Genomic DNA, 12,178 nt, shown 5'->3' on the forward strand with positions numbered 1-12,178 from the left:
CCTTGGAAGGTACAGTTGGTTTTAAAAAGGACTCTGCGATTTGCTCCTTTAATCCTCTCTTCCTAGCGAAGAATGAGAACCCTTCAAAACCATGGCCTAGGAGTTTTGAGGTCAAAGGACTTTCGACTTTAACAGGACAAGAGTTGGAGAACACTCTCTGTCCAGTGAGAAGCCTTAAATTCTATCTAGATAGAAAGAAAAAGCTCGGAGGCAATCGGAAAGTCTTTGGTGCTCAGTAAAGGATCCTACAAGAACTATTTCTAAGAACGCCCAGGCTTTCTTTATCAGAGATGTCATCAAAGAGGCGCATCTTTCTTGCAAGGATGAGCACTTGAAGCTCCTGAGAGTGAACGCACATGAGGTGAGAGCCATAGCTACTTCTCTGGCTTTTCACAAGTCTTGGTCTCTCCAGTCTATTGTGGACTCCACCTACTGGAGATGTAATTCGGTGTTTGCTTCTCATTATTTGAGAGATGTTAGTGTGACTTATGAGAAATGCTTCTCTCTAGGAGCCTACGTATCCGCGGATTCGGTGTTGGGTCAAGGAGCTGGATCTAATCCTTTTTAGTGTAGCTTTGTTGGTTCTTCTTTTAATGCGTGGTGATGTGTTTTTTATGGTCGGTTGGAAGAGAGTGTTGGGTAAAGCCTCCCTTTCATCTCGTATTACTAACAAGGTTAGGCTTGGTCAGGTAGTCGGGATTGGTTGTTTAGCTCCTTGTAGTTTTTTGTTAATACCTAGCTCTGTCATGTAAGAGGGATAGCCCCATTGATATGATTCAGGTAAAGGGCTCTGTCATGTGAGTGGGTCAGCCCCCATTGACACGATCCATAGCAGGCTCTGTCATGTAAGTGGGTCATCCCCCATTGACACGATCCAGAAGGGATGTCAGTCATAGGTCACATCCTCGCTGAAGCTCTTGAGGCAAGCAGACTCATAGACAGTATCCATGAAGTCTTCTGCCCAATCAGGTAAGAACCATGGTTTTTGTATATCCTACAACATATGTTGTTTCCCGTTTTTAGTTATTAACTGTCTCTTGCCCTCCTCCAAGGGTGCCAATCAGCTAAGTATATATCTGACGGGTAAGTTGCATGTACAAAAATGATATTTTTATGATAAAATAAAGTTTTGTACATACTTACCCGGCAGATATATACGATTAATGGCCCTCCCAGCCTCCCCTCAGGAGACAGGTGGAAGAGAATATCTGATTAGAAAACGGGAATGGTTCCTATTCCCGCCACCCAGCGGCGGGAATGGTAGATCACCTGACCTACCTGTCGCGTGCCGCGAAATTTGAATTTCTGTCGGGAACGTCGGAGACTATAGCTAAGTATATATCTGCCGGGTAAGTATGTACAAAACTTTGTTTTATCATAAAAATATCATTTTTAAAGATAAAATGTATTCTTTCATTCCTTACACGGCATCGCAGTGCATTCATCATTTATCGTCTTGTGTCTCATAAAATTTCGTAGCTTAAATGTCATGGATGGCAATGCTACCTAAAAAGTATAGGTAGGGCTATCAATCAATATGAAAATAACAAACAAGCTATTAAGAATATTAAAATGTGTGGGGATTGCAATCTTTACTTATACATGACATGATCATAATTACAGAGGAACTGTATCATTTCCTCCATAGTAATATGAGCAAACTTATGCAAATATTTTGGTACTGCATCTCCAAGTGTATCGACAAGGAATCTTTGATAACGGTTCATCTCTTCAATAATCACTCCCATAAATCATTGAAATATTAAAAAAAAAAATAATATACTTCGTTTGAATTGTCATTCTCATTGGACATGATACCACTACCACTGCTGTCAAATACGAAGTCTCTGGGCTGGAAATTATTGGCAACTCGCTCCCACTAGCTCTTCTCTCGATCTGCCGCCAGTCATCGCAACATATGATACACTCGGGTCTAGGCTGTTTTAATAAATGTATTGTAAACTATCCAGATGTGATCAAAGGGTTAAAATTGTAACCAGTTTTGTGATTTATATCTTTTTATGTGTTTTATACAGGATGAAGTGCAGAAGGCACCTGTCTCAGGAAACTTAGATGCTCCAGAGGGTGGGTTTGATGCCATTATGCAAGCTGTAGTATGTCAAGATCAGATTAGGTGGAGACAGGAAGCCCGAAGACTGTTGGTGTTTTCAACTGATGCAGGATTCCACTACGCTGGAGATGGAAAGGTATGTTGAATTTCTGGTGAGCTTTTCAGAAATTATGGGAGGAAAGAACATTAATGTTAATTTAATTTTCTTGATTGACTGATTTTTTAAGAGAGGAAGAGACTTTGGTAAATTTTATTAGAGTTGTTCACTGGATGTAATGGTGAGAAGAGGAGTAGCTGGGCTTGTAGCTGGTCACTATGTAGTTAAAGCAGAATTGAAAATGAATAGACATTTTAGTTGGAGGCTAGGCATTGGATATGTGAGGCATTGGATATGTGGCCATGAATGTAATTAAGAGAAGCCAGTTTGGTTAGAAGGAAATACGAATTATCAAATAAGATGTTAAATGAATGACAGACTAATGCTAAAGATACTGAAATTGAGAAATGTTTTAGTATGCAAAATTTAAGTACAGGAGCATTGCCTCTTATCTACTCTTGATACACACAATACCTTGATAGGTGTATGAGAGGTCTGGCCTGAAGGTATGGCTTGCATAAAAGATGGTAGTGGAGACACGGGAAATGTGTACTGAGAGGATGGTGAATATATACAGTCATGACTACCAAGTTATTTTTTTAGTGGGTCATTTTGTGTAAAACAGAAAATCAGTTGGGCTACCTTAATATTTCATGCTGAAATATTCTAAGCAGCATAATGAATTAGTATACTTTTTAATGTAAATGTAGTAAGATACTGTACAGTCTCCATAAAGCAATGTGTATTCATTACTAAATGAACATGTATTTTGCATGGCTTTCATCCATTTTGCTTGGCTTTGTGACTAACAGATTTGACCACTGGAACATGTATGGGATTAGGCAAGTCATTTGTGCAGTTCCCAGCTGATGCAAAGTGCAAATGGGCAGTTTACCCATAGCTCTTGGTCAGTGTACAGCTCTGCTAAACTCTCATGTTTCTTTGTGTATTTTTATGTGGGTGATTATAATGCAGATTAGTTATCATGGAGTGTAAGAAGTTTATAGGTGACAGCAAACCAAAAAGACTACGTAGATGTAAAAACAATAGAATTTAAAAAGAAGATCCTATATATAGCAAGATTTGAAAGTGGCGTCCACGTCACAAAGCCTACAAACTGCCCAAAACAAAAATTAATTGAATATTACAACATATACAGGTGATATTGCTAGAGGAGTGGAATCTGTACAGACAATTGTAGAGTTCGTAAAAAACAAAGGGTACAGACAATTGTAGAGATCGTAAAAAACAAAGGCTGCAGACAATTGTAGAGGTCGTAAAAAACAAAGGGTACAGACAATTGTAGAGATCGTCCAATTGTAGAGGTCGTAAAAAACAAAGGGTACAGACAATTATAGAGGTCAAGAAATTGTTGCTAATTTGGACAAACAAAAAACATTTGACCAGTGGTAGCGTTTCTGAGGCCATCATATGCGAAATGGCAAGGCAAGATAACTGTATGCTAATTTCTTGAAACCCACCCCTTGAATGAGTGCAAATACAGGTAGTACTGAAAGTGTTCAAAGTCAAGTGATGGGTCGTTTGAAATATTTAGAAGTGGTATACAGAGTGTAGTGAGGCATGGGGAGGCTGCCAGTTCTGCCCAAGATGCTTCTGAGAAGTAGGTTAAAAAGTTTAAGGACTTTACAAAGGCTGAAGGTTTTGTTCTCCAGCAAGCATTCAGTTGTGGTGAGACAGGATTGCTCTGGGAAAAAATGCCAAACAGGATCTGTATCACTTGAGAGGAAGTTTCATTGCTGAGATACAAGCCAACGAAGGCTTTGAGGCAGAGCCTTTCATGTCTCAGGGCAAGTTCATGGGCTTAGAAGAGAGGGATGATGATGTGGAGGAGTAATGAAGGTGCACAAAGCAGAGCTCACCACAGAGGGAGCAGCAGTAGACGGCAGCCAAGGAACTGTCTCCCAAGGAGTAGGAGGAGGAGGAGGAGGGAAAGGAGGATGTGCATTGTTCTTTAATGAAAGAAATGTGTACAAAAAGGTGTAAAGTACAAAGTTTTTTTTTTTTAAATATCCTCATAAAGCTGAAGTAAGCATGTTAAAAGCTTTAAGAATGACAATCATATGTTTAGGAACTTTTTGAAACACAGGTAAGGACAAGCATCATTGGACAGATTTTTATTGGAATAGAAACAGTCTCAAGAAGGAATTAGTAGAGAGACAGAATAGAGAAACAACCCCAGAAGCACAGTTACCTGCCATTTTTAAAGGGGATCCCCCTTCCAAACAATAACGTCTCTTCACCTTCTTTACCACCTTCCACATACACCATCAACTTTCCTTATTACAGGTAAAGTGAGAATAAGCGTTAATTTCATCTGTTTATTTAGTTTAGATAGGTTTGACCAGACAATCAGAATAATCTTTTGGTGCAGCTTGAGAGGAAACTGCAGCCAGAGGAGATCCCTAGAAGTATTCAAGATCATGTTTTGCAGGTGTGCTGACCACAGCCATAACTAGTGAACAGTCCAGGGATAATTCACACACCTTGTTAGAGGTAGAAGGATGCATAGTCAGGACAGGCTGGTGTGAATGGCACAAGGAAATTAGGAGCAAGTTTCATGGTGCAAGTCAGTATAGCTGTGCGAGTGGTGATCTACTGCACCTGGCCAGGAATAATACTGTAATCACTTAAAGTACCACCAAGTGATCAGGGTGACTAATCCAGAGGATTGTAGCTCAATATGATTTAATGATTAAAAATTATTCAATAGAGACTATAGAAAAATTCCTCATGGGAACATGACTGCATGTGTGATTCATACACTAGACATGCAGAGAGCATCCAGTTTTCACCATCAGAGGTGTTCAGGAATCCAGATGCACACTCAGATATAGTAGGTGGAAAGGAGTCTTTTCTTCTGGGATGTAAAGCGAGACAGCTGTTACTGCAGATTGTGCTAGCATAAAATAATGTAACAAATAGGATGTGTGAATGGTTTAATGAACTAACTCTCCTGCATGTAAATGAAAAAGAAGAGTTTAAGTAGCTGTGATGAATAGTTTGTGTAGTATATGTTTGCTAGGGAGGATGGAAATGGTAAGAAACAGTGAGTTTTGAAGTAGAAGCATGAAAAGGTAAGCTTTTGTGAAAGGATGGATCAGTGTGTTTTGAGATGAGTTGAATAGATAAAGAGAATGGAGGACAGTAAGTTTGGCTCATAGTTGATATTATTCTGAATCATGAGGGGAGAGATATATGGACCAAGAAGCACTGAAGAGGAGTTGAAAGGGTATTGGAATAAAAGGCTTTCAATGTCTAGGGAGTAGGATTGGTGTAGTATATGTGACTGGAGCCTGAGGTGATATTGATGACCCTTATGTGTTTGAGGTACTGTTGATAGCCATCTAAGTAGGTATACAAAACAATTGATCGGAAGTTTTTCACTGATGGTTCTTTCTGTTTTGAGAGATAAAAGAGCAAATGTAACAGTGGCTGCTTTCGTGTTTATCTCAGAAGGGAAACATTATTATTACAGTATTATTATTTAGCCCCAGGCTTAGGCTCTCCGGTGCTAAACATGTTGAATTCAAGGTCCTCCTAGAGTCAATATTATTATTATTATTATTATTATTATTATTATTATTATTATTATTATTATTATTATTATTATTATTATTATTATTCGGGAGGAGACCTTCTCTGAGGGCAGTTGCATTGAAAATTATTGCTGTTTCCACGGCATTCAATTTGTACAAAGCCTTCTATATTCTTCTTATTTTTTTTTTTCCTCAGCCTGTAGCTGGTATATCAAGTTTCCCAGGGACATACAAAGATTTCTGTTTTCTTAGTTTTACTTCCTCTGACGTTTCAAACGCTCTCTGGCGTTTATCTTCAAATGAATGGCATGCAGGTTACAAGGGTATATATAGCAAGCAGGGGTATACGGTTGTCAAGTCGGTTATTTAGCAGTGTTTTGGGTGGTCCTAATAGGTTGGTAACGAAATCTGGCCTGGAGGCGTTGGGACCTTCTGGGCCTAGTTGCTACTTGAATCTGGGAGTGGCTGTTATCTGGGATTATACGTTGATCAGGTAATCTGCCCTCTGTGTCTCTCTCTCTCTCTCTCTCTCTCTCTCTCTCTCTCTCTCTCTCTCTCTCTCTCTCTCTCAAGATAAACGCCAGAGAGCGTTTGAAACGTCAGAGGAAATAAAACTAAGAAAACAGAAATCTTTGTATGTCCCTGGGAAACCTGATATACCAGCTACAGGCTGAGGAAAAAAAAGATAATAAGAAGAATAGAGAAGACTCTGTATAAATTGAATGATATGGAAACAGCAATAATAATAATAATAATAATTATTATTATTATTATTATTATTATTATTATTATTATTATTATTATTATTATTATTATTATTATTATTATTATTGAAAGAAATTGCTGCATCAGTGGCATTGATCTTGTATAGTCTTCTCTATTTCCCTTATGACAGTTTTCTTGCTGTTACTACAACTGGCGAGTAACACACCAATGTGATTCATCAGGAGAAGTTAAACTTCCAGTGCGTCAGATTATTTCTGGGCTCGACCTGTGTCACCCGGTGAAATATCCTTTTAGCACATATTTCTAGGTATAAGTATTGCTAAATATACCAGAGAAAAAGCTAAACACAATGCCAGGGTTACGACCCCCGGATCGAACGCCATTATATGGTGTCGGTATACACAAAGGGTGAGTGGTGCCACTGCCACAGGCCTCCGCCCTATAGAGCTCTCCAATCTCAAAACCCCGAAAAGTGAGGAGCCGTTACATACCTCACCCTCTTCACCCAGCCAACCACCACCTCAGCCGCCATCTTGTAAACATTCCAATTTAGCACGCTTCCAGACAACACCGTGTTTTTTCCTTGGTGCTGTGTTTCTTTGGATTTTGACTAATTCGTCATGTCATCTCTTCCAAAGAGAGTGAGACACCTGAAATTTCAAGGCCGGCTGTTCAGTGTTCCGAAGAAAGACTCAATCCAGCAAAGAGTAATTCTAGACTTGTCTCGTCTCAATTTATACATTCAATGCAACAAGTTTCGCATGCTTACAATCTCGCAGATGCGGACCCTACTTCCCCGTGGGGCCGTTACCACCTCTATAGATCTTTCAGACGCTTATTATCACGTCCCGATTGCGAGAAACTTCTCTCCTTACCTAGGATTCAGACTAGGGAAACAAGCATACTCGTTCAGAGTCATGCCATTCGGGCTCAACATAGCGCCCAGAATTTTCACCAAACTGGCAGAAACAGTAGTCCAGCAACTGCGGGCCCAAGGGATTATGTTAGCCGCATACCTGGACGATTGGATAATTTGGGCATCCAACGCCAAGGAATGTCGGAAAGCAACATCCATAGTGATCAGCTTCCTGGAATCCTTAGGTTTTCAAATAAACAGGAAGAAATCCCGCCTAGTTCCAGAGGCTCAGTTTCAGTGGTTAGGAATCCAATGGGATCTGGACACACACAAACTGTCACTTCCGCCAGCCAAAAGGAGGGAAATAGCCAAAGCTACCAGGCAGTTCCTCAAAAACAAAAAGCCTCTCTCGTCGCACTCCAGGAAAGAGTCCTGGGTTCTCTTCAGTTCAGCGTCAGTAACAGATTTGCTGCTGAAAGCCAAACTGAAGGATATAAACAGAATATGGCGGAGACGAGCCAACAGCAGATACAGAGACAAGATGTCTCTAATTCCGCTGGTGTTGAGGAAGAGGCTTCACCATGGTCAACAGTCAAGAGTTTGTCAAGGTCAGTGCCTCTCCAATTTCCCCCTCCATCATTAGTGATCCATACGGATGCTTCCTTGAGCGGGTGGGGAGGATATTCCCAACACAAGAAAGTTCAAGGAACATGGTCAACTATGTTCCGCCAGTTCCATATCAACATTCTAGAAGCAATGGCAGTATTTCTAACTCTAAAGAAACTACGTCCAACCAGGCAGATTCATATCAGACTGGTAATGGGACAGTGCAGTAGTTGTGCATTGCATAAACAGAGGGCTCCAAGTCGAGCCGGATCAATCAGGTAATGATCGCAATTTTCTCTCTGGCAAGGAAACATCGTTGGCACCTGTCAGCTACTCATCTGGCAGGTGTCCGAATGTCATTGCAGATTCACTGTCCAGGACAACTCCGCTGGAGTCGGAATGGTCATTGGACAAAGCATCATTCGAGTGGATTTGTCTTCAGGTACCAGGTCTCCAGGTGGACCTGTTTGCCACAGAGAGCAACCACAAGCTTCCATGTTACGTTGCTCCCAATCTAGACCCTCTAGCTCACTCCACAGATGCGATGTCAGTAGACTGGAACAGATGGCAAAGGATCTATCTGTTTCCACCAATAAACCTATTGATGAAAGTTTTACACAAACTCAGATCATTCAAAGGTCAAGTAGCACTTGTGGCACCCAACTGGCCAAAGAGCAATTGGTTTCCTCTTCTTCTAGAGTTGAAACTCCGGCGCATACAAATCCCCAGTCCAAGGTTGACACAAATAGTACAAACTCAGACTGTCAGCTTCCTCAAGAATTCTGAATGCCCTAGCTTTATGGACTTCATGAAGTTTGCAGCTCAGAAAGATGCTAACATTGATCCTATTAATACACTGTTCATAGAATCAGACAAGAGGGAATCTACCCTCAGACAATATGACTCAGCAGTTAAAAAGTTAGCATTATTTCTGAGGGAATCTGAAGCTCAGGAAATGACCACGAACCTTGCAATCTCTTTCTTCAGATCATTATTTGAGAAAGGACTGGCCTCTAGTACTATTACTACAGCAAAATCTGCTTTAAGAAAAATATTTTTACATGGCTTCAATATTAACCGTACCGACTCATATTTTTCGTCAATTCCTAAAGCATGCGCTCGTCTTAGACCAGCAACCCGTCCCCACACAGTTTCCTGGTTCTTAAATGACGTACTTAAATTAGCATCAGACACTGATAATGAACTGTGTCTGTTAAGGAAAACGTTATTTTTAATTAACCTAGCCTCAGGTGCCAGAATTTCTGAACTGTCTGCTCTCTCTAGAGAACCGAACCATGTTGATTTCCTCCCGTCAGGAGAAGTTCTGTTGTCTCCGGATCTCAAGTTTCTAGCTAAGAATGAGGATCCACAAAATAGATGGTCCCCTTGGAAGGTTATCCCCCTTCCACAGGATCTGTCCTTATGCCCAGTTAACACTTTAAAAGCTTATTTAAATAGAACTTCTAATATAATGTCTGGCCCTCTTTTTGTTAGAGAAAATGGAGGAACCATTTCTTTAAAGGCCATCAGGCAACAAATACTGTATTTCATAAAGCAAGCAAACCTGGATTCAGTACCTAGGGTACATGATATTCGAGCAGTGGCCACCTCCACTAATTATTTCCATAATATGAAATTTGATGACCTTAAAAAGTATATGGGCTGGAAATCACCAACAGTGTTCAAACGCCACTATCTTAAATCTCTAGAGGCTCTTAAATACTCCACAGTGGCTGCAGGAAGTGTTGTTCCTCCTGGCCTAGACTAGCTTATGTAACCTTAGTTTATCCTGTCCTTTATTCCTCTCTCGCCTGCCTGCCTCGTTTACTCGCCATGCCTTCTACTTTTAGGTCAGGCCTGCTTCACAGCCTGACTCCTGACCGTTTTGCATATTTTGTTGTACCCCTTTTTTGTTAACTTTAAGTGTCTTGGTGTAATTAATCCTGTCTGTGTTCCCTATATTGTTAATCATGTGTTATTATTAATGCTTTGGGTTATTAAATCACAGTAATTTTCTTATAGTTTTATTTAGCTCCATTAAGGTAATTCTTAGAGGGCTCCACCAAGCTTTTGTGTGGCTGATTCTCTGTTATAATTTCACCGGGTGACACAGGTCAAGCCCAGAAAAGGGATTTTGACAAAGGAAAAATATATTTCTGGGGGAAGACCTGTGTCACCCGGTGACCCATCCCTGTATTTCCTTTCCCCCCCTGAGTGGCATACCAAGCTTGGGGGGTGCTAACTTGGGATGTTTACAAGATGGCGGCTGAGGTGGTGGTTGGCTGGGTGAAGAGGGTGAGGTATGTAAGGGCTCCTCACTTTTCGGGGTTTTGAGATTGGAGAGCTCTATAGGGTGGAGGCCTGTGGCATTGGCACCACTCACCCTTTGTGTATACCGACACCATATGATGGCATTCGATCCGGGGGTCGTAACCCTGGCATTGTGTTTAGCTTTTTCTCTGGTATATTTAGCAATACTTACACCTAGAAATATGTGCTAAAAGGATATTTCACCGGGTGACACAGGTCTTCCCCCAGAAATAGATTTTTCCTTTGTCAAAATACCTTTTCTAGTAAGAGTGAGTAAAGTTTGGTGGGCGCATCCCATAGGGTTTTTACACAAGTAGAGGTAAAATGTATTGAGTTTGGATACAGGTCAAAATCTTGAAGTGGCCAATGTAGTGGTAAAATGTATCGAGTTTGGATACAGGTCAAAATTTTGAAGTGGCCAACATTTCTCCCGGATTCTTCCAAGTATGATCATGGCAGTGGGTCGGGGTAGACTGGTGGTGCTAGAGGGATCTACTCTATAAACAGTCGTAGGTCAGCATGCTGATTTATCATTGGTTGGTGGTGCATAGCAGCCTCCTATTGGCTGGAGAAAGTTTCTCTCAAGTCCTTTCTCAGCACTGTCACAGTCTAGCAGACCATCAAGGCAGGGGCGTGACACCACTGGGTGGTGTGTGACGTTGCGTAACGTTACAGAAGCTCGAATTTTCATTGGCTGCTGGGTTGTTGTATCATCGGGTATTCTCCGGCCGGGGGTGTCGTTTGGTCTGGTATTGTCGTGCCCTGTTATATTTCTTCTCAAGCTGGTGGGGAGGAAAAGTACTTCCTGTGTTGTGTTGAGTGAGGGCTTCTCTTGTTGAATAAAGAGCGCCTCTAGCAGTCGTAGACATCGCTGGTCAGGGGCCCTCCCTATTATCTTGGTGTTTTTAATAATACAGTAAACCCCCCGTATTCGCGTTCTCATGGTTCGCGGACTCACGCATTCGCGGGTTTCTCTGTGGAACATATCTAGCCATCATTCGCGGAAAATTCGCCCATTCGCAGTATTTTTCACTGAGAAATAGTCACTAATTACTGTATTTTCATATATTTTTCATGAATAAATGCACTTTTTGTGATAAAACTATTAAAACACTCAGGTATAAGCATTTTTACAGTGTTTTTCTTGGTTTAAGCTATCAAAATGGGCAGTTCTAAGTGTTTTTAGATGGGTTTTAAGCGAATACGGGGGGTTCACTGTATTGTCGTGGGAGACGGCTTCCTGGTGTGTGGTCTGGTGTGGTTCCTAATAGCTCCTTCCTGTGCATGGCATGAAATCCTCTTGGACAGCTTCATGGTAGTCATTCCATTGTAAGAGGTGGGGCACCCATGGGTGGGGCATGAAAACTGGTAGACTATATTCGTCTGTTTCAAGGGATCCCTTGCTGGCGGGGTTGGATTGTTCTTCATGATTAGGTTCCTGGTACGTCAATTTTGGTAGTAAATGACAAGTTCGAGTTCTTTGTCGGCTTCAGTGGGGTCACATTCTCCATTATAATTTTCTTTAGCGCGTTTTCATCCTCGCGGTAACGTGAGTGTATTTTTTCCTTATCGTGCAACCAGATTTTCTCATGGGGGAAGTGGCTGCAGTCTCTCATTCCTGTTGTACCATCGATCCAGCGCTTTGCGAACTTCCTTATTAATTTGTTGGTTTGAGTACCCGTTATTCACGAGCATCTGGGAGACACGGTCAAACTCATGGTGAGTGTCCTGCCATGATGAACAGTGGGTGAGGACCCTCCTAATGTAGGCCCTAACCGTGGTGTTCTTGAACCTTACAGGGCACTTGCTGTTGCCATTCAGGCACAGGCCTAAGGTCTGCTTAGCATAGACTTAAGTTTTTAGGCCGTAGTCAGTTTTGGAGACAAGGACGTTGAGAAAGGGAGCTGGCCGTTGCTGCTAAGTTCGACTCTGTAATTCAGCGAACTGCACTGTTG

The 12,178-nt window shown here is 41.4% G+C and overlaps 1 protein-coding gene across 4 annotated transcripts in view; it reads left to right on the forward strand.

Moving 5' to 3' along the window:
• The window catches only part of mys (myospheroid), a 233,752-nt gene that overhangs the window by 100,042 nt on the left and 121,532 nt on the right, over window positions 1-12,178 (forward strand). For all 4 annotated transcript variants that reach the window (XM_067091665.1, XM_067091663.1, XM_067091664.1 and 1 more), the window contains exon 6: window positions 2,037-2,207. In XM_067091665.1, coding sequence (XP_066947766.1) covers window positions 2,037-2,207 — 171 coding nt within the window. The remainder of the gene's footprint in view (window positions 1-2,036; window positions 2,208-12,178) is intronic.

The sequence above is a fragment of the Macrobrachium rosenbergii genome, chromosome 48 (genome assembly GCF_040412425.1).
Source record: "Macrobrachium rosenbergii isolate ZJJX-2024 chromosome 48, ASM4041242v1, whole genome shotgun sequence".
Classification (NCBI taxonomy): Eukaryota; Metazoa; Arthropoda; class Malacostraca; order Decapoda; family Palaemonidae; genus Macrobrachium; species Macrobrachium rosenbergii.